Source organism: Setaria italica, chromosome II, assembly GCF_000263155.2.
Source record: "Setaria italica strain Yugu1 chromosome II, Setaria_italica_v2.0, whole genome shotgun sequence".
Lineage (NCBI taxonomy): Eukaryota > Viridiplantae > Streptophyta > Magnoliopsida > Poales > Poaceae > Setaria > Setaria italica.
Genome location: NC_028451.1, coordinates 15,557,026 through 15,578,400, shown reverse-complemented (window position 1 = coordinate 15,578,400; position 21,375 = coordinate 15,557,026). Strand labels below are relative to the sequence as shown.

General features: G+C 44.5%; 2 protein-coding genes and 1 long non-coding RNA gene across 3 annotated transcripts; 2 read left to right on the top strand and 1 right to left on the bottom strand.

The window, feature by feature from the left end:
* Positions 1–6,989: 6,989 nt before the first annotated feature.
* LOC101767654 (U-box domain-containing protein 33) lies at positions 6,990–12,566 on the bottom strand. Its single transcript, XM_022824613.1, has 9 exons — positions 12,187–12,566; positions 11,650–11,774; positions 11,219–11,331; positions 10,661–10,765; positions 10,146–10,530; positions 9,244–9,375; positions 8,600–9,070; positions 7,775–8,515; positions 6,990–7,451 (listed from the first exon to the last, which is right to left on the bottom strand). Exons 1-9 carry the CDS (start codon positions 12,530–12,532, stop codon positions 7,263–7,265), a joined length of 2,607 nt encoding a protein of 868 aa, XP_022680348.1. The 5' UTR covers positions 12,533–12,566; the 3' UTR covers positions 6,990–7,262.
* On the top strand, positions 12,429–13,272 carry LOC105913679. The gene is made up of 2 exons (XR_002676547.1): positions 12,429–12,567; positions 12,650–13,272. It is a non-coding gene; the product is annotated as an uncharacterized LOC105913679 (long non-coding RNA).
* A 2,781-nt stretch (positions 13,273–16,053) lies between these two features.
* LOC111256375 lies at positions 16,054–18,652 on the top strand. The gene is made up of 7 exons (XM_022824279.1): positions 16,054–16,551; positions 16,633–16,858; positions 16,942–17,011; positions 17,222–17,456; positions 17,587–18,009; positions 18,096–18,183; positions 18,315–18,652. The coding sequence occupies exons 1-7, from the start codon at positions 16,054–16,056 to the stop codon at positions 18,650–18,652; spliced, it is 1,878 nt and encodes a 625-aa protein (XP_022680014.1).
* The last annotated feature ends 2,723 nt before the right edge of the window (positions 18,653–21,375 follow it).

Sequence of the window (21,375 nt, the reverse complement as noted above, 5' to 3'; positions counted from 1 at the left end):
GACTTGATCTGAGCAGCGGTTTTAGCAAGGGTGAGCACACTTATGGTTGGTACTCAGCAAGCGTGAGGAATGTGTAGTGTAAGGCTATTCAAGGATAGGCTATGGTTTAATAGCATTTCGGCATTTTAATTGGTTGGTCAAGTTTTATTAGCAACAAGTTGTTACCACCCACGTTGAGCATGAACATAAATAAAGATAACAGCAATAAATAACACCAATTTAATTCAACTTCTGATAAATTAATCATGTGAGGGTCCAGTCTGCTCTTAACCATAAGCACGACTGTTATAACAGTTTTACACTTGTAGAGGTTGTACATCTTTACCCACAAGTCGCGTAAAAGTTCAAAAAAATTGTAGACCCAACCATGTTATGCAGGTCAGGCACAATATCACACTTCCGAGGTGTGATTGTATAGGGACGCTACGAGGCATTTACAAAGGTTCCCTATTATGGATAGCTCGCTAAGGTTTCATGATCAACACAATACATAAACCTCTCTCAAACTGCGAAGCTACCATAGAGCAGATCAATCTGAGGGCCGGGCTATACACCAACTACTGTCTCCCCCTCTTACCCCTTTCGGGTAAAGCTACTACGAACTAGAGTTTCTAATTAATTGGCTAAGACCAGAACTGTGTAGTTCTTGTGGTTGCACTATTTTCCCGGGTGGTTCTCCATGTTCCAATTAAGCATAGTGCTCTTGTATTAATAGAAGGTATAGCATAAATAAAAAAAGTTTAACCATTGGTTCATTAATACCACCGTACCTAGTTAGAGAAACTAAGCAAGAACTACCTAACATCATATAAACCCAGGTTGATCAAGGTGTAGGGATAAAATTAGGCACACCTTAAATATAACCCATCATGTTTATATACTTAAAGTGCATAGCATATGTGTATAGAACATAAAAGTAAAGATTGCATATGATCAAATTATGATCAAGGGTACGACTGACTTTCCTGAACTTGCTCTTGCTGCTCAAAGTCTTCAAAGCCTTACTCTTTGAATTCCTCAAACTGCGGTCCTTCTATGCGCGTCAAGCAAGTACATACGAGCAAACAAAGGACTAAATAAGAAAACATTACATAAAATAGTAGTAACAGAGCAAAACAAGACCATAAAACTAATCTATGCACCAACATGAACTCATAGACGCAAGAATCGCTTAAAACGGATTTAAAACACTAAAGATATGACTTAACACTGTTTAAGCATGACTTCGGGCACGAAAACTGTAAAGGCTAAGGGCTTAAACAAAAGAAACATGACCTAATTCTAATGATCTTTGAACTATAAAACTGCGGGCGCAAAAACTGGAAAGCTAGGGGTTTCTTTTGCAAAATAGCCAAGGTTGACTCGGATTGACCCGAGTTGATCGGTACACCGGCCGATTGACTCAGTCTGAGCTGTAGGCTCGCGATCCAGCGGTTGCGGTGCGACGGGCGGGAGTGGCGGTGCTGCGAGCGACGGAGAGCGGCGGCGCGTGGTGGCGGTAGGCGGCTGCCTCACCGGAAATGAGTGCAGCTCGAGCGGCGGTTCACGATCCTTGATGGGAAGTGGCTCGGGACAATGCTGGGTGCACGGCGAATCGATCTAGGTCCTCGGAGCGGTGGCTGGAGCAGCGACGGCGACGTGAACTCGGAGAGGCGGCTCGGCGGCGGAGTGGCGACTCCGGCGAACCCAGAGACGTGGTAAAGGGCACGGGAGCGCACGAGATCTTCACGGGCGGCTTCCTCACCTCCGGGCGGTGCTCTCGTCAACGGGAAGGCGGCGGGTTGCAGAGCTCGAGGGTGCGGAGTTAGGGTTCGGTGGGGGCTGCGGAAGCGGCTGTGGGTTTTATAGGCTTGGGGAGGCGGCCTAGGCGTGCGGGCCCAAGGCCGGAGGCGGACATGGGTGCGACCGGGACTCGAGCTCGGACTCGAGTCCACGCCGAGTTCGCATCGGGCGCAGGTGGCCAAAGGTGGCGGATGACAGGCGGGCCCACCTATCATCGGGTGAGGCACTGGGTGCGGGTCGGTGCGGAGGAGGCGCGGGAGCTGGGCCGAGCTGGGCTGGCTTGTCTGCGAGGTGCTGCTGCGGGCTGGGCCGAAAAGAAGGACCAAGCCAAAAGAAGAAGAAAGAAAGAGAAAGAAAAAGAAAAGGTTTTCCTATTGTTTGAACAGGATTCGAACATCAATTCAAATACAAATTTGAATTCAAACGACCAAAATCAATGCGCCTGAATGCAATAATTAACTCCTATGATTCATTTTAGAAAAGATTTAAATGCCCAAAAAATTAAATAAAACCTTAGAAAGTCCTTAAATCTTTAAGTAATTAAATTCTTGTAAATTCTAACAAATTTTATTAATTTGCAAAAGTTGAAAATTAGGGTGTTACGTGGACAAGAAACGTTCGACGCGTTTACAGTGATTCTCACTCCACTACCTCACTCTCTACGCACTCGATCAGCTACGTGGTACAGAATACTAGGAGTAGGTAGCAAATCAGATCAGCTGCCTGAGAAGTGCTGTATGTGAGAAACAGAAAAAAGATGAAATAAAAAGGAACTAAGGAATCTACCGTCCGGTTTCCTGCAAGCGACCCGAGGAAACGCGTGGAAATTGGCCGCCGGCCTGTGCATGGCCTGGCCTCTCTCGCATGGTTCACGACGTCGTCGTCTAGTCGGGATGTTTCGTCGGTTTGCCTTTGTTTCCATTCAGGTCTACCTTATTCCTTCCGGATCGGGAAGATGCATGGAGATTGACCACGGTGATCCGTGGACAGGAGTGTTGTGATACGAGGTAGGCTACGCTAGCGCAAATCAAAATTTCTACCGCGTATAACCAGGAAGAACTGCCGTATAAGGATCACGGGATTACCACTCGACACACTACTGGTGCGGAAGATGTAGATATGCGTCGGTGCAGTGAAGACGATCACGTAGTCGTACGTAGTCGATCAACGTAGTCGTACGTAGTCGATCACGTCCAGCAGCTCCTCAGCAGCTCGTCCACGTGCAGCAAGATCGCCTCCGGTGCCGCGGCTCGTCGTCGGCTCGTCGTGGCTCGTCGGCGGCTCGTCGATGGCTCGTCCAAGTGCAGCAGGCGCAACACCTCCAAGGTATCCACACGTGCGGGAAGGAAGCGTCGTAAGCCGGACTGCTAGATCCGCGAGTTGCAACAGGCGAGGGCGTGGGAGGCGCGGCAGATGTGTTTCGCCAAAAGGTGTAAACCCTAGGGCGCCCCCACCCCTCTATTTATAGAGGTTCCTGATGGGCCTCTGGATCCGAGGCCCATTAGTACTCCTAAACCTAATCCAACTCGGATCAGATCCGAATTGGGCTTCCAGCCCCTTAAGTGTGTGACCCTATGGGTTCGGATACGTATAGACATGGCCCGAGTACTCCTACTCGGCCCAATAGTCGGTAGCGGCCTCTAGCAAGACGTGCCAACTCCTATACGCACACGAAGATCATATCAGACGAACCATCACAACATAATATACATGCTATTCCCTTTGCCTCACGATATTTGGTCTAGCTTCAAGCCGACCGCTCTTTCTCGATCTTTTGATTCGGAATCCCTTTGTAGGTTAACTCTTAACCGTACGTAACATGGCCATGCATTTTCGGATCCGATCACTCGAGGGGCCCAGAGATATCACTCTCAATCAGAGAGGGGCAAATCCCATCTTGATTGACCATGTCTCATAGCATGCTTCTTGACAAACCCGAAAGCTACCTTTATAACTACCCTGTTACGGCGTAGCGTTTGATAGCCCCTAAGTAGGTCGATCCACATCTAGAATACATGCGACAATCTCAGGTCTAAGGACAAAGCGTATATGTTGTTTAAAGAGAGAACTACTTCTCGTGTTGGGTCAGTCCTAACACATGTCTCCACATGTGTCCACATTATTAGTTCAACATCTCCATGTCCATGACTTGTGAAACATAGTCATCAACTAATACATGTGCTAGTCTAATATTCATGTGTGTCCTCACATGAACTCCGACTAGGGACAACTTTAGAATAACCATACAAGTAAAGAGTTTCACATACAATTCACATAATTGCAAATCAATTCAAGTAGCCTTTAATGAATATTCAATGAACACAATATACAAATCATGGATACAAATGGAATATCATCATCTCTATGATTGCCTCTAGGGCATACCTCCAACAAGGAGGTCAGGAAAACAGCGCGCCAAAACCACAAGAAGCCAGTCATGTCACGGCGACTTGTGATTGTAAGCGCGTCTTGACAACAACGATGCGGTTACGAGAGGCATAAGTTTGGAATGGGACTCTTGACAATGACAATATTCTCCACCAGGATAAAAGTCACAAAGGCGGTGTCTTCTTGATGTTTCGTTGATTAGAGAGAGTACGACGATGAAGAACAATGCAACAAGTAATATGTTCGATCCACCTATCCAACTCTTTATTTGTGAACTAAATGATGGTCGGTTGATCAATTGTAAAGCGAGTCTGTGTCAACAATAGTGCTATGCCATCCATCTTTTCTCAAAGTTGGTATCCTAGTTGTTACAGAAGGTGCATATTCATCGAAAAAGACAACAAAGCAACATCATTGTAATTTTTTTTTCATAATAATTCCTTGTCAAGTGGTCGATCGGGAGTTTTCTAGTCTGTTTGGGATATAAATTTTCTAAGACGAAAAACATGTTATCATCAAAAGAATCACCCTACATTTCTCAATCGAAAAACCGCCGGCCAACACCAAATCGTTGCCTCATTTAGGTTAAAAAGCTTTGTCAATTTGAGAATAAAAAATAAAGAAAACTATTAATCATGGACCACTCTAAAACACTAGGAAGATCGTGAGAACTGTCTTGAAAAAATCGTGAGAATCTTGCCGTATCTACCAGTTACTAAGGCTCCATTTGGTACGGTTCCGGATTCATTTAGAAACGTTTCGGATTCAGTTTCTACCTTGAAACGTTTCTTCGGTGAATCACTGAAATCATTTGGCTCACTCGATAGATTCTAATTTTGATAAAGGATGATAGTTCAAATGAGAAGGAAGTGAATCAGAAACGGGTGAAACACCCTTTTGCCTGATTCTCCCTTATAGTGTAAAAAAGTGAAACGTTTCTCCCATTTCTGATTCGAAACGCTTCAAAAAAAATACCGTTTGGTAGGGATTCTAGTGATTCTGAGAAGAAATTGAAACGTTTCTTGCAGCCAAATGGGGCCTAAAGTACCAAACCCACATAGAGGAGACGCTTGGCGGCCGGTGGCACCGAGGTAGGCGCTCCAAATCCAAGAGGTATGAACAATAGTGGATCCACAACTTAAGGAAAAGAGTGCTTATTTTGCCCTTCTTTGCCCCTCCTCCTCTCTTTCTCTTCCTTCTCCTCATCCTTTTGATCCTCCTGCTCTTCATCCCTAGCTGAAATTTTTAAGGGGCTTCATTAAGGACTTGTTTGCTTTGGGCTTGGAGTTGCCTGACCCAGGCAGTGCTCTCAGACGTCCGATTTTAGTCGTCTGGGGTTGAGATCGCTGCCGGCAAGCTGCTTGCCAGATCTCAATCCAAACAAGCCCTACCTGTGCGGCTCTTAGCCCTCACACTGGATCCGCTCAGGCCCGTACGCTAGCAGGTACAACATGGACGACGGTTCAGGACCTCCAAATCTTCAATTAGTACTAATTGACAATGCTTAATCAAATATAAAAAAGGCTGCACATGTACGTATGAAAGCCCAATAGCCAATACACACGCACGAATGCCCTTGTTGATTGATTTTGCCGGTTCGACTTCTTTCGTTGCAATCCATCGCACGATTAATCCCTGTGACTGTTGCATCCGGTGAGAGGAGTCTTTCTAAACTCAAGTTGTTGAAGACTCGATGGCGACAATAGCACTTGAAAATGATATCTTAGAAAAGATTAGGTATGAAGATATAATTGAGAATTTCATTTCAAGGAATACCAAAAGGAGGATGCTTCTCAATAGAATATGAGGTCAATTAGTTGCTTGAGTACTACATTTACTGTTTTGCATTAATATTTAATATGATCCTAAGTATCGTTAGAAACAACATTTACAGAGATTTTATACTTAAAGTAAAAATATTCTTTGGTTTTGCCGCATTTTCAGTTTAAGGTCTTCGTATGGGTTTCGTTCATGGATCCGCTGCATGAGCGCCAGATGATGGATGGCCGGGAACGCCCGAAAGCTTGCAGCGGCCGAGAACTGGAGGCACAAGCTTGGATTTGGGCATTTGGGACCCATGGGCGCCACGACGAATCGGATGGTACCGGTTGGCGGGGAATCGGGGATGCATGGCCGCCACGACGAATCGGATGGTACCGGTCCCACCTGTCAGTTGTGGGCAGATGGATCCTAATGAATTTCCGAACATCGATCAGCAACCCACAGGCCACATCTTCCCCCGCTGAAGGAAGCAATGGATGTGATGTCGCCGCCCTCCCTCCTCCAACAGGTGGCGGAGCTCCGCGGCTTGCACAGCTCCATCTGACGCGGTGGGGCGTCCACCTATGTGGCGGCCACTCCGGGGAGTGACAAGACGCTGCCGCCCGCCAGGTGTTCGACGGTATGCGCTAGACTTCATACTGCTTCTCTTAACTTTTGCATAAGCTTGATTACATGCCGATGCTCCATGGAACAATGTAACTTTTGTGTAAGCTAATCTATCCAGCAAGTCATGGGAAGGGAAATCACGCTCGATAATCCCCGTTCCTGATTCTTGAAAACCAACTTGTTTTTCAGTGCACACAATCAAACCAAAGTCCCTTTCGTGCCACCATCTTCAAACTTCAATGCTCGAATACGGCATATCAAATAACGACACCATTTCTAGCTATAAAATCACATTGCTCGTATTTAATTTCTCAAAATCAGAAATCACCATGCTGATGGGTATTCATTTACCATTTAATCAAAAGCTTTCGATTCATCCGATTGTCCATTTGTTGTGAGCGATCTTTTAACTTTGCAAAAATGGAGAGAAATGGGCACAAACATCTATTGACAATTGCAACGTTGCATCTTCTTGCTAATATATTACATCATGTTACATATCAATTCATCCCAAATGTGTGAGCCCTCACACTGGCATGTTCATGAAGCTTAATTTCCGAGCTCCAAAATTTGGTAAAATATTGGCTGGTTAAGTAAAAAAAAAATGCTTCCTAGAATGTACATGTACACACTTGGGAACTACTTGTCTCACTTCACAAACATGATACAAAGTGCAGACCAAATGTAGTGTCAAAAACTCAAAATTACTGCTGCTGTTTTGTTTGCCATTCTTGAATTGCGAAACGAAGGGCGTTGTTAGGAATTAACTGATGGTGTGGGAAATTAAGGTATGTCATGGGGGACATTCTATGCCCCCTTTGGATCCAATCTTTTATAGCCTCCCCTTCATATGTGAATCCATCAGCAGCAATGTGCGGATCTCGCATGATCTCCTGAAACAATGCAATAATGCAACATTATATTAGTTGGAACCAAAAGTACAACACAAATTCAGGTGGATGCAATTATGATGCAGACTACCTGCTCAAAAGGAAATAAAGCGTTAGTGCGGTAGCTGAATTTTAAGAGTTGTATGTTATTACCATGATGAGTTTGAGTCACATGAGACATTACATGATTCAGTTGCTTTGGTTCTTTGATTTGCTAGCAATATTGACTTGGTGGAGATTTATTTTTCATCTATTCTACCCGTGATGAGTACTAGAGATTTTTTGAACCGATAACATATAGTCAGCTTCAACAGTGGCTAACTGACCTGTGTCATCGGGCAGATGAAATATGATGGTGCCTCCAGAGGAAGTGATGAAGAAGGTGTTGGTTCATTCATCATAGCTTGCAGGATACCCCATGCCTCTTTTGCAAGATCAGGGCGCTCCTTTCTTTCATACTTACAGCATTTCAGAGCTAGGCTTGCCAACTCTTCAGCAAACTCAGGAGGCCAGTCCCCTGCTGAGGTGTCAAGTATCTCGTGCAAGACTCCACTGCTCAAGGCTGCCTCTGCCTCACTCTGAAGGCCTAGGGGGCTCTTACCAGTTAGCAACCGCAGCAGTACGACTCCAAAGGAGTAGACATCATACTGCGCTGTGAGCTCCCCTGAAGCAATGTACCCTGGATCCATGTATCCTAGTGTGCCTTTTATTTGGTCCGTTCTGTGGTAAGGGGTGACAGTGGTGTTTGTCAGATTTAAGGAACGTGAAATTCCAAAGTCTCCTAGCTTGCCAACAAAGTTAGTGTCAAGGAGGACATTGTCAGGCTTCAGATCACCATGCGCGATGCTTTTTGGTTTGTTGGAGTGGAGGAAGATAAGTGCTGTGCAGATGTCAGCAGCAATTCTGATGCGCATTCTCCATGGGAGTGGCTCAGTGTGGTGCTTGCATTGGAGACGGTCCTCTAGGCTTCCGTTTGGCAAGAATTCATAAACCAACACTTTCGGATCTCTGCACACTCCTATGAGAGTGACAAGGTTCGGATGTCTCATCCTACCTAAAATTTCCACCTGTATTATTTACGAAAATCGCAGGTTTAGATACATGTTTCCTCCCATTCAAATAAGCTTACATTTGAAGTTGTTGAAAATTACCTCATCGTTGAACTCTCTCTCTCCTACTATGCCTTCTCGGTTGAACTTCTTTATGGCTACAGTGGTATGACGGAGAAAACCCTTGTAGACGCTTGCACATCCACCATGTCCAATCTCCATAGATTCATCAAAGTTTTTGGTTGCTTCTTGAATCTCACTGTAACTAAACTCTGTCAAGGAAACTTCACCAGCAGAGATAAAATCGCTGTTTCCATATAGTTTGCGCATCTCTTCAGCTTCTCTTAGAGCATCTTCTTTCTCACGCTGCAGCTCTCCTTGCAGCTGTTGGAGCTGTTCCAACAGAGAGTTGGTCTGGAGAAGCTTATTCTCCAGATCTGCCCTTTGCTCATTTGCCTTCTGCAGTTCATTGAATATCTGGAAGTTCTCTTTTTCAAGAAATGCTTTTTCTTTGTTCAGTCTTTCATCTACCTCCCTTTTTTCTTTCAGGAGTGAATTTTCCCGTGCTTTGAACTGCACAAAAGTTATTGGTCAAGAAAAAGAATGCTCATAAACCTTGCTGACACTTGAATATTTTTTTTTAAAAAAGATTGCTTCTATTCAAAGATAAAGGTGAGCATATAACATTATGATTAAGCAACAAGAACATAAAACAAAAGAAATTTAGCCAACAACAAAAGTAATACCATCCTGGAAGCTTCAAACAGATCCCTTTCGGCTTTCTGCCGGCCCTCAGATGCTTCCTTTCTTGAGTGTTCTAGCTCATTGCGGACCTGCTGCAGCTGCTCAAACACTTCATTTTGCATGCTAGTTTCCACCTATAAAGATTATGATCTGCTTTGAGTTCAATAAATATCAGAGCATTATCCAACTACCGTAAGTACCTTTTGCAAAAGCAAAAATCTTTACTGATCAAAATCTTCCATGCCCATTGCAAATGTATGATAGAGCAAACAACACATTCTAAGTTCTCAATAAAAGCGAGCATTTTGACACCAGATAACACCAATAATCATAACAAAGGGAGTTCTCCCACATGTAAACATTGAGTTACATCCATGTAGACAACGCTACATTACTTTATCATCCCGAGTCAGCATTCCCAAAACTTCAAGAGGCTTTGTTCCTAGATTAATACAGAGAAAGGAGATTTGAAACTAGAACTAGTTATGGCCGTTGGTCATGCTCCAGAGCTATTGCCTTTGGTTTAACACCATTTTAATGTCATGATGGTGATTTGGGTACTTTCCTGGTACCTACATCTTGTTACTGCTAATTTATGCCTTTACATGTGTTACGCAAGATCCATTGTAGAGGATTAACCATCTGTCCACAGTTACAGTCATATATCTAAGGATATGAAAATCTCTATGGCTTGATGCTGGAAGTTTTACATGCAATGTCTCCATTTAAGAATAATTATCTGCGAATGATGAATAGATCATCTGGTAGAGTTTAGAACATGTAGCACTTATGTCTTTAAGATCCGTTGCAGCACAGGGGCACCTCGTACTTTAACTTCTTTTTAACACGTAGCAGTTAGTTTCAGCTTAACACTAAAATGACTACTCGGTCTTGTATGACTTACCATGGACATTTGTTGCTCTTCAGAGCTGACTACTGAAGCTGGTAAGGGTGATCCATCCATACTGTCTGAGTCCTTTAGACTCGATGAGGAGGACCCTTCATTGCTTGGAAGGCTGGAGTTTGGAGAGCAATTTCTTGGTTTCACATGTATCGAGTGCTGCGCTATATGCAACATCCTCTCCACATTGTTTGCTATAAATCCTGGTGAGGGATAACTAACTGAGTTTGACCGTCGAGGAAGGAATTGTTGATCAGGAGAGCCCATGTAACCAGGATGCCCAGGTGGCAGTGACACTGATCTTGCAGGTAACTCAGGTTCATCTGACAGAGTGCTTGCAGAACTGCTTCTGGGTGAATCAGCTTTTATAGAATCCAGATTGGCATCCCTGAAAATTATATGAACCACAACAAAATTGGTTTACCAGTTTGCCCAAAAAATAATGGTGAGTCATTGCTTGAGTTGGGATTGCTATATAATTGGCTTGCATGCTGCAGGGACACATGAAGGGTTCATACCTAGTCCAAGCAAGAGACCCTTTGCAAATGAAGGAGATCTGGCAATACGGTTTGGCCTGTTGATGCACGATGGCTGCAACTTTTGACTTGGGTACTTTCCTCTTCCTGTTCATGGAAATTAATGGTCAACATAAAGAACTTAGTATTCTACATTAAGTGCAAGAGCTGACCTTTAATTTAGACGGGGTGATGATAACTAATAAATCATATTTTGCTTATCAATGCCACCTTGTGATTGCCATTTACCATGTAACAAGTATGCACGAAACAAAAGCACTGGATTTCATTACAGATATTTTGTTTTAGCAAAAGAACCAAGAAGTATCTTTCTGTTGGTTATATCATTTGTCAATCCTGTTGCCTTATTAACATGAAAAAGTGACAGATGCAGAAATTAACAAATTGTAACATAATAATTGCATAACTCATATGGTGCCCTGGTATTCCAATAAAAGAAAGGTGGTGCATTTATGTCTGTAATATGCAATTTAGAATAAATTATATATGATTTATGATGCAGCCTCATTGTAACATATGAATAATTGCATCTCTGCATACGTTGAGAAGGAAGACATTCCCATGACAAGCTTTGTGATGCAATGCTGATTAATTAGCTCGACAATGCCATTTGGGACATTGTTCTTCTCAATGACCAGTGTTTCTGCTTGCACCTGGAAAGTTAAGTGTTTTAGTGGGATGACATATAACAGAAATACAAACATCTCCTGGTTAGTGAGAAAGGAAAAGGTAAAAAAGAAGAAATGTTAGCTTAGCATATTTCTTATTACTAAATGATTTAATTTTTTTTCCATGTGCGTCACTTAATTATTTTTCAACTAGGCCTTGCATGAATTCATGGTAAGTTAAAAATTTGTTCTTTTCCCCTGGACATAATCCCAAGTTGACCAGCATGCAGAGTTAAAGGTATAGGAACTTTGAGAAGTAAAACTTTGCAATGGCATAAGAAATAGAACTACTGATTGACTGACCTTGAGATACAGCCTGCAGTATGTCATGTACTGGTTGAGAAGTGTGTTCATCTCCTCTCGCTCGATCTTTCTGTATGCTTTAAGTTCCTTTTCTTCTAGCTGGCTTGCAGGAACCTTGCATAATCCTAAGGAGCAATTAACAGAGAGAAAACATGTAGCGATGTTAATTCCATGTATGTGTATCAGTGTGTGCAATCTTTGTACATAGCCAGCGTGGAACAATCAGTGTTAAGTTCAATGGAACTTTAGTCGAGGCTGCTCTCCCCCTAGATGGGCCGTTAAAGGGGAAAAAAAAAGAAGGAATAACCAATAGGAGATGTGGGTCAAATCAATTACGCTAATCCAATTGTATAGATGGCTATGGCTTATTATCTCTCTGAAATGAAAGTGATTGCAACATTAACGGACATAACAACTGGAGACTGAAAATTGCACTAGGGCCTTATTGCGTCTGTAATTTGAGTTAGGCTCTAGAAAAGAACAAGAGCTAGATACGAAGTGACATTTAAACAAATCAACAGATGATGGTTTATTTACCGCTCATAATCCTGTCAGCAGGTTGGTGGACATGCAGCAGGACAAGGCTGAGACCACCGCCGAGGAGCCCAAGGCTCTGAGCTGCGCTGAGGCTGGATTTGCCGTCCTTGAAGTCCTTCCCAACAGCCACGTAGAGCTTCTCACCGCCATCATTGATGACCACCGCAGCCTCCTCGTCAATTTCTCTGAGGCTGGGGCTCCTGCTGCTGCTGCTGCTGCTGCTACTGCCCGGTGAGCGGCCGCTCCCTCCACGCATGAACAACCTCTCGGCTACAGGCTGAGGTGACACTGGTGGCAACGGCGATGAGTCGGAATGGGGAGAACTGCGGGCGCTGGCCACAGCCATGTGCAGCAAGGGCTTGCTATTGTGCTATACTCCAGGTAGCACCTAGCACCAGAGAAGACGCAAGCTCTTTATATACATTCATATATAAAGAAATATATACATATATATGTCATGCAGGAGCTAGGAGGATATACCACCATTTCTTGCTGGTGGAGGGAGGCTTACTGAAGGCGACAATTGAGCAGCAGAGGCAAGAATGAAGCAACAAAACTAAAAGGCCGCTCCTGTCCTATGTGCGTGTCTTCAAGGGCTCGTCCATGCTTTTCTCAGCCTATCGGTGTTGGATTCATCGTACTGCCAAGTAACATCCATCACTTTTTGGCTGTGCAGGTAAGATATGGTGATAAACAAAGGGATGTGCGCAGGCTCTCTTCGGCGAAGACGCACAAGTTTACATCAAAGGAGGCCGATTCGCTGCGAGAATTGAAGACACAGGATTTTCGAAGAAGTTTCCTGCTGGGATGCTATTGGCCTCTTTGTTTCCTTACCGGTCAACAACATCAGTACAACGTGGTTTCTTCATGCGCAGCTGGAAGCTGGGAATATACCCCCGGTCTGGTCATCGATCCCCTTCGTCTCATCGTACACTTGTTGCCACCCAGTCACCCTCCTTGGGCCATGTTTAGTTGCCCAATTTTAGAGTGTCAAAATCACTGTAAGCACACTGTAGCGTTTCGTTTGTATTTGTGAATTATTGTTCAAACATTGACTAATTAGGTTCAAAAGATTCGTCTCGCAAAGTACAACAAAACTGTGCAATTAATTTTTAATTTCGTCTATATTTAGTACTCCATGCATGTACCGCAAATTTGATGTGATGGGAATCTTCTTTTTGCATAGTGTAAAGTTGGGATTTAGGGGTGAACAAGGCCTTGGTCTCGGTGGATGCACGTATTCCGAGGCTGATCCACTTGTAACCTTTGTAGCCTTGGCGGAAAAAGGGTGCTGCCTGGTAAGGTCAACGCTTGGAGCAGCCTGCAACCTTTGTTCTGCAACTGCACCGCGTTGGGGTTAATCTGATCCATAGTACCTGCAATGCCTTTTCTATAGTTTTTATATATGTGCGGAGCTAGCAATGCTTGTGTAGTATATACCAGAGTATATTGCACAATGCTGCTCGTATTGTTCGTCGAACTATGGCCTATGGAATACTGACTGGATGGTGTATTTGACGAGGACGTCTAGCTGCTCTTGTTGTATAGGCGTCTAGCTGCGTGCTTTCCATTGTTCCTCTTTTGGGGCCTTTACGTGGTCTGCCAGACCGTGCACTTGTACTCTTCTTCTACGTTAGGCTCCGTTTGTTTCTTTAGTACCTTCTAAATTTCCTATCACATCAATAATTCATAATTTGATAATATGATGCTAAGTAAACATGTACTGATGATGGATTAATTAGGCTTAATAGATTTGTCTCGCGAATTAGCCTCCATCTATGTAATTAGTTTTATAATTAGCTCATATTTAATTCTCCTAATTAGCCTCCGAATATTCAATGTGACGTAAACTTTAGTCCAGATTAAAGATCAAAACACTGAGCACGTGCTCCGTTCGGTCAAAAGAAAAAAAAATACACGATGCAGTACTGTAGGCGCGCAAGCGTGGCAGTGCAGGAAGCAACCGCGTCCGTCGGTCCTGCATTGTGTGAGCCGACATTCATGTGTAGCCAGCCGCCCAAATAATGTGTCCGTCTCAGGCCATCGGCATCATCACTGGTTTCAAATGCAACTTCCAATTAGCGGTTGCAGTATATATCTTTACATGTACAAATAAAATCTCTGCAGGGTCAACCAAAACGACCAATACTAATCATCGGGTGATTCAATTTGGTTTTAAATTTTAAGCAGGCCGGCGAGAGCGACCGGCTTTGATGGCCGGCCGGGGATCGCACGTCGTCTCGTCGGTGGACCACCGCTCATGCACCACCCAACTGATCACTCGGCAGCTAGCTGTTTGTCAGTCGGGTCGGTCGTCTGCGCTGCGCCCACATGTTTGTGTTGACTGGCTCCCCTTCCTGCTGACTGACAGTCTGGACTGACCCCCACCAGCATGCGGCAACGACCGGTCAAACTCATGGACCCATGTTTGGTTTGGCTCCAGGACGTTAAAGTCACATCGGTTGTTTGGATGCTAATTAGAAATATTAAATATAGACTAATTACAAAACTAATTGCACAGATGGAGTGTAATTCGCGAGACGAATCTATTAAACCTAATTAGTTCATGATTTGATAATGTGGTGCTACAGTAACCGTTTGCTAATGATGGATTAAAGGGGTGTTAGAAAGGTCACATTAGATAATATTCGGATGCTAGTTTGACCGGTCGTTGGCCGCATGCTGGTTGGGGTCAGTCCAGAAGTCAGCAGGAAGGGGAGCCAGTCAACACAAACATGGACTCAACGGTGAATGCATAGTTCGGTCTTGTTGTTTACACGCTGACACCTGTAAACACTCCCGGCTAGTACGTACGTTGCCTGCACTATGGACGTGATTGGTTGCCCGCGTCCCACCGTCCGCTGCATGACCCCGAAGCATCCCGTGCACTCTCGCGTGTTCGGTTGCTCTCCCGGAACCGAAACGGCGCACCCCCCCCCCCCGTTCGTTTCCCCCACTCCATCCCGCATCACCCCGTCCGCCCAGAGGGCTCCTTCGCTCGCGAGCCGGGATGGCGTGATGCTGGCGGGAAGATTTGGGCGGAGGGCGAGAGATGGCGCCGTATCGGGGCTAAAGGCGCGGGAGGTTACGGTGACCTCCCATCCTCAGGCCACTTTCTTCGCTCCCCTCCTCCCCGGTGCGCCTTCTCCTCTTCCTCCTCCTGTTCGACCTCGGTTCGCCGGTGGCTCGAGGTACTCCGGCGGCGCCCTGTGCCCCCGCCGGTACTGCGACGGTACATCTCCCCCTCCTCTTTACGCTGCTTCATCCCCTCTCCCCCGCTGATCTGTCGATTCGTATTTTTTTGGTTGGTGTCGATGAACCCTAGGTTATTGTTCTGTCAGATCCGTGCGCTCCTTTTGTGGATTTAAGGTTGTGATGAACCCTAGGTACTTTTCTAATGCAGGTCTATGGTTCTCACATGTGTAGAGGTCGACCTGATTTTTTTTTGGTTCTTGTACCATCCTATATGTGGGTCGGGGTCCTCCGGCGGCACCCTGTGCCTCCGCCGGTCCTCCGACGGTACATCTTGGTTGGTTTTCATGAACCCTAGGTTGTTTGTGCATCTGCATTTATGGTTTTCATGAACCCTATGTTCGTTCTTATGCGGATCTAAGGTTGTCGTGTATATTTGTCGATCTAATTTCTTGTGTCCTGAAATCATGTCTTACTGCTTTGCAACCAATCACGCCCTAGTGAGCTAAGTAAAGTGCCTAGGTCGATGATGGTTCCTTGCCGCCGGAGGAGCACCTTCGGGTGTGGCAGCCACGTCTAGGATAAAATGTAGTTGAGAATGTTTGCTTGCTTAACAACATGACCCTAAGTTCTTGTATACTGAGCTCTAATGAACATTGCATTGTATTCTTAGACATGGACTTCCAAGGTAGGCTCCGGGCTGCGGCTGCTCTTGTTGCTGCTGTTGCTGCTTGGTTTTTCTTGTGGTTTAGAAGGAGAAGTGAGGATGCTCGATCTATTACCTATGGTCCCATGGCAGAGAGGGATAGAGAGAGGAATAGCAACCTCAGATTCATTTATGAATCTGATGATGTGCATTGTGTCAACCTGCTAAGGATGAGAAGGACGCCTTTTTTCCAACTGTGTGACCTATTTCGGTCTAGAGAGTTGGTTGTGGATAGCATCCATGCCACTGTTGAAGAACAGGTAGCAATGTTCTTGCATGTAGTGGGACACAACCAAAGGTTCAGGGTCATTAACATGACATTTAGGAGGTCACCTGAAACTATCAGTAGGTTCTTTCATCAAGTCTTGTATGCAGTTGGTGAGTTGAGAAATGAGTTGATTGTTCCACCATCCACTAGTGTCCATCCTAGGATCCTTGGCAGCAGGAGATGGAACCCATATTTCAAGGTTGGTGGCCCTTTCCTAATTGCAAACCAATTGACCTGACCCATATGGTAGCAACCTGTTAATATGGCTTTTTATTTTTAGGATTGCATAGGAGCAATTGATGGGACACATGTCTTAGCGAGAGTGCCTTTGAAGATGCAAGCTGCCTTTAGAGGTAGGAAGCACACCATCACTCAGAATGTACTGGCAGCAGTGGACTTTGATCTAAGGTTCACATATGTGCTTGCTGGTTGGGAGGGATCTGCACATGATGCTCTGATTTTATCAGATGCTCTTGAAAGGGCAGATGGTCTTACAGTCCCACAAGGTACCATAACTCACATACACACATGCCAACAATACTTGCACACACTAAACTGATAAACCATCTCCATTTGTTACATTGTCTAGGGAAATTCTATCTTGTGGATGCTGGATATGCAGCCAGGCCTGGGTTCCTGCCGCCATATCGTGGTACAAGGTACCACTTGAGGGAGTTTGGTTCAAATAGGCCACAAAATCAAAAAGAGTTGTTTAACCTAAGGCATTCTTCTCTTAGGGTGACAGTAGAGAGGGCCTTTGGTGCTTTAAAGAATAGATTCAGAATCCTTGATAACAAGCCTTTCCATCCTTACAAAACCCAAGTTAAGTTGGTTTTTGCCTGTTGTATTCTGCACAATTGGATACTTAGGCATGGACAAGATGAACATGTTCCCATTGAAGCTGCTTGGACTCCTAACTCCACTGATACCCCCCCTGAGCCAGAACATAGTCCTGATAATGGAACCTGGGCACAACAAAGGGATGCATGGGCTGCACAAATGTGGCAAAATAGGGGATCTTCTAGAGTTTCATTGCACTTAAGTACTTGGGGTCATGTACTGTTAAGTAGCATTGATGAATTTGTAATATGTTCTGAGACCTTGGTACTTTGCTATGATGTGTAACTGCAATCATGAACAATACAACTTGGTATGATATTTGCATGCAGTACTTACTTTCATGTTTGATTTCTAAGTGCTTTGGTGTTTCTTTTTGTTATGGTATGATGGTTAGGACATGGTTGTGATGGGTGAGGATGTGGTTGGTGTTGTCAATGAGGCAGGGGCCGAGGGTGGGGTGGCTGCTGTGGAGGAAGGGACCCCAGCAGCCCCTCCACCCAATGGAGCCCAGCCTGGGGGGCCAATGCAATGGACCAGTGTTCAGTCAGCCTTCATGCTCAGGAGGTTTCATGATCTGGTTGGGCAAGGGGTCAAAACTGACAAAGGCTTCAAGGAAGTGCATGTTAGGCAAGTTGCTAGGATGGTTTCTGATTTTGCTGAAGTGAATGTTACCATCAACCAAATTTATAACCACCTGCGCAAGTGGAGGCAGAGGTGGGTTAAGATTGCTAGGCTCAAGGATCTCAGTGGTGCTCTCTGGAATGAGGACCATCATATGATAGTCCTTGAGGAGGAGCATCTGATAGGGCACACTAAGGTTAGGCCACAGCTTAAATATATCTCACTGTTATGGTTAATAGTTACCCTTTTCTCTAACTGTTGCACAATCTTTTGCCCAACTAGGATCATCCTGCTGATGCCAAGTTCTTGAACACCCCAATTGAGAACTATGTCCAAATGGAGGCTATTTTTGGGTCTAGTCAGGCTACTGGTAGGTTTGCCATGGGTTCCAATGAACCTTTAGGTGTACCAACTGACTTTGGACACCTTGAGGGGGGGATGTTACAACAGAGACAATTAATTTAGATGGGAATAAGGGTGATTCTGGTAAGCAAAATGTAGGCTCCAATGGGCTGGACACCTCTAAGAGTTCTAATGATAAGGAAGGGAGAGGTGGTAAAAGGAGGAAGTTGGGTGAGGAAGAATACCAGCTGATGCATGGTATGATTGTTGCGGTTGCCTCTGTTGCAGAAGCCCTGAAAGCTCCTCAGCACAATGAGGTCCATGCAGATCTTTATGGTTGTGTCATGTCCTTTCCTGGGTACTCACAGGAGGCCTTGATGTTTGCACTTGTGTACTTGCTGAAGAACAAAGCAGAAGGCCTATGCTTTGTTCAGATGAGTGAAGCCCATAGGATCCTTTGGCTTAGGACCTACCTGAGCCAATCTAACTTCCTCTAGGTGGTTAAGGACTATTATATGATATTTTGCTTGCCTATGCTATAGTCTGACATTTTGGGTTAGCACTAACCACTAATGGTGAGCGTAGAGACACCATTTGGAATATTTCCAAGGCTGCAAATATTTTTGTATAGCATAGGCTACATGGTTCCATCTGGTAAAGGTGGTTGGGAGGGATCTGTTGGGTGTGTAAACATGAACACCTGCACCTGGTCAATGTGATGGATGCCAAGTCTTTGTTCTGGTAAATTGAGCTTTCCTGGTGGTTCATGTGCTGGTGATGGTATTTTTCTTTCATCTTGGATAGATGTTCTGAATTCATGGATGCATATGTTGGTCTTGTTCTTGTTCTTAAGACCTGCTACTGCTTTTGTGCTACCTGGTAAGTCCATCTTCTTTTCATCCTTTCCTATATGTTGGTTGCTTCCTTCTGCCTTGATGGTTACTTATGTTATTTAAGGTAAGAAAAAATGCCTATGATGACAAACTTATTTGCCCAATTTGATGAGGACATCCCTTCCAATGATACAACCACGCCTACTATGCAGCAAGGACCAATGACAAGAGCCCGTGCACGAGAGCTAAATTATCAGGTTAACTCATTCCTTGCTGTCCATAAACCCTCATCTCATAATTGGATGCTACTAAGTCATTGTGATGATTTTATTATTATTAGGAATGATGAAGAGGAGCCTAATGGATCAACCAATCAGTTTGGGCATCAAGATCACACAATAAGAAAGCACAAGATCGGACATCAAGTTTAGACTTCAAGTTCGTACAATCAGGCAACATCAAATTGACGTGGCAATATTTCTCAACTCCGGATGTTGTTTGAGGCATATGAGTACTCATTGGAAAGATCTTAAAGTTCACTTTCAGATGGATCCAACCTCATGATGAAATTCCACCGGAGCTGAGCAGAATTGACAAAGAGACGTTCGGCCTTCCAGTCTTGGGCTGAAACCCTTATATCTCGTGCAGCCCACTAGGGGCCCTTTCCAGCTTAGGGTTTACACCCTACCACGCCTCCTTGCTGTTGCCCATGTATAAATACATCTAGTAGCCACCAGGATGAACTTGGGTTTTGTTTTAGATGCAAGTTAGCTACTGCTACTTTCTAGTGAACGCGTGTGTCGACTAGACCACCCGATTTGCTTAATTCAAGACCCCAACTCGTGATTCAGGTTTCATTTGTTTCAGATCCGTGGGTTTATTTGCTTGTTCATCTTGTTCTTGCTTGTTCTCGATTGCTAGCAGGTTCAAGGGTGTTCTTGGCCCGGCAAGAATAGCCAACGTCGGAATCGGTGTACCTGTTGCTAAGGCGCAGCATCCTGTGATTGTTGTAGTCGGACAGCCAACGTTGATTCCACCCCCAAATCGAAGTTACCCCTCCTCTCATCGAAAGATTGGGAACAGCCCCTGCCATATCATGTGGTAATCAGAGCAAGGTTAATCGGTGAGAGTAACTACCTATTCTTTACTTTACCTACAGTCCAAAAATACCCAAAAAGATAGATAGGCTAGATCTGAAATCCCAAAAACAAAACTAGTTGGAGCCCTTGTTGTTCTACCTAGTTCTTGGCTTGTTGAGTTTGTGGTTGCATCATGGTGTCAAGTGCTGGTTCTTAAGTTCTAATCCATTAGAGTTTTGAGTTCTTATCACGTTTTTATCACCATTAGATTCGCTGCCACTTTCCCCCCACCTTTTCACGCTGCTGCATTTGCCCACTATTTTCGCAATCCCCACTTCCAGATCTGCACGAGAAGAAATCAGCTCTATTTCTTGCATCCGATCTCCGATTCAAGTGTTTAGATACATTCTAGAAAGGTTACTTTGTGCTCTTTCAGAGAAAATTAACCTTGCCACCAAATTCTTTCTGAGCGCCTTGCAAACGCTATGGAGATTTCCGCATATCTGCTGTGTAATCTGTGCATCTAAAAGCAAGGAGGGCTATGTGAAGTAATTGTTTTGTTTCTTTGTGCCAAACATAACATTTGAGGCCTCTAAAAAGAAAAGAAAAAAAAAGAAAAAAAAAGAGGAAGAAACAAGAAGGAAAAGAAGAAAGGAAGAAAAAGAGTTCTTGTTGCTGCATTACTCTCTTTGTATGCCTTGTTTGCCGCTGTTGGGTGATTACGTTTGTGTCTAGGCTCACGTCTCTAATATGGTTTAGCCTAGGACCAGCACAGTACCATTGTGAACATTTATTCAACTTGCTTTGGCTAACGTGGTTCTAGCTATTCCTTGATTTTTTTTTCTTGCAGCGACCTATAGCTCCACAAATTATCTACTTTGTCACAGGGCTGTGCTTGTGTAACATTTTGTGCTGTTCTTGCCGGCTGCCAACACCAACTTCCTAGCGTGGTAAGAACATGTAAGAACTTGATGGAACAAGATTGAGAGAATGGAGTTTGCTGTCACCTAGTTCCACTAGTTGGTAGGACATTTTTTCCCTTGTCTAACCATGGCAGAAAATGAGGATGATGGACAAGTTCATTCACCTCGAACAAGGGGCATCATTCAACACTTTGAACGCCAAGTAAGGGTGCATGCTGAACACCTTGATGAGGATGTTCGAGTTACCAACGAACGCCTTGGCCAATTGGAGGCCACGCAGATCGACACCAACACCAAGCTGACCTCAATGGCGAACACGCTTGGGGCTCTTAACACCTCTCTTGTAGGTATTTTGGCACGTTTGGATAGGATGGACCAGGAGGGT

Coding starts and splice junctions, on each gene's coding strand:
- LOC111256375 (XM_022824279.1), top strand. CDS start 16,054: ATGGACTTCCAAGGTAGGCTCCGGGCTGCGGCTGCTCTTGTTGCTGCT. Junction 17,012..17,221: donor CCGCCATATCGTGGTACAAG/GTACCACTTGAG, acceptor TTGGATACTTAG/GCATGGACAAGATGAACATG. Junction 17,457..17,586: donor TAATATGTTCTGAGACCTTG/GTACTTTGCTAT, acceptor TATGATGGTTAG/GACATGGTTGTGATGGGTGA.
- LOC101767654 (XM_022824613.1), bottom strand. CDS start 12,532: ATGGCTGTGGCCAGCGCCCGCAGTTCTCCCCATTCCGACTCATCGCCG. Junction 10,531..10,660: donor GGGTCTCTTGCTTGGACTAG/GTATGAACCCTT, acceptor TATAATTTTCAG/GGATGCCAATCTGGATTCTA. Junction 9,071..9,243: donor TGTTTGAAGCTTCCAGGATG/GTATTACTTTTG, acceptor ACTTTTGTGCAG/TTCAAAGCACGGGAAAATTC.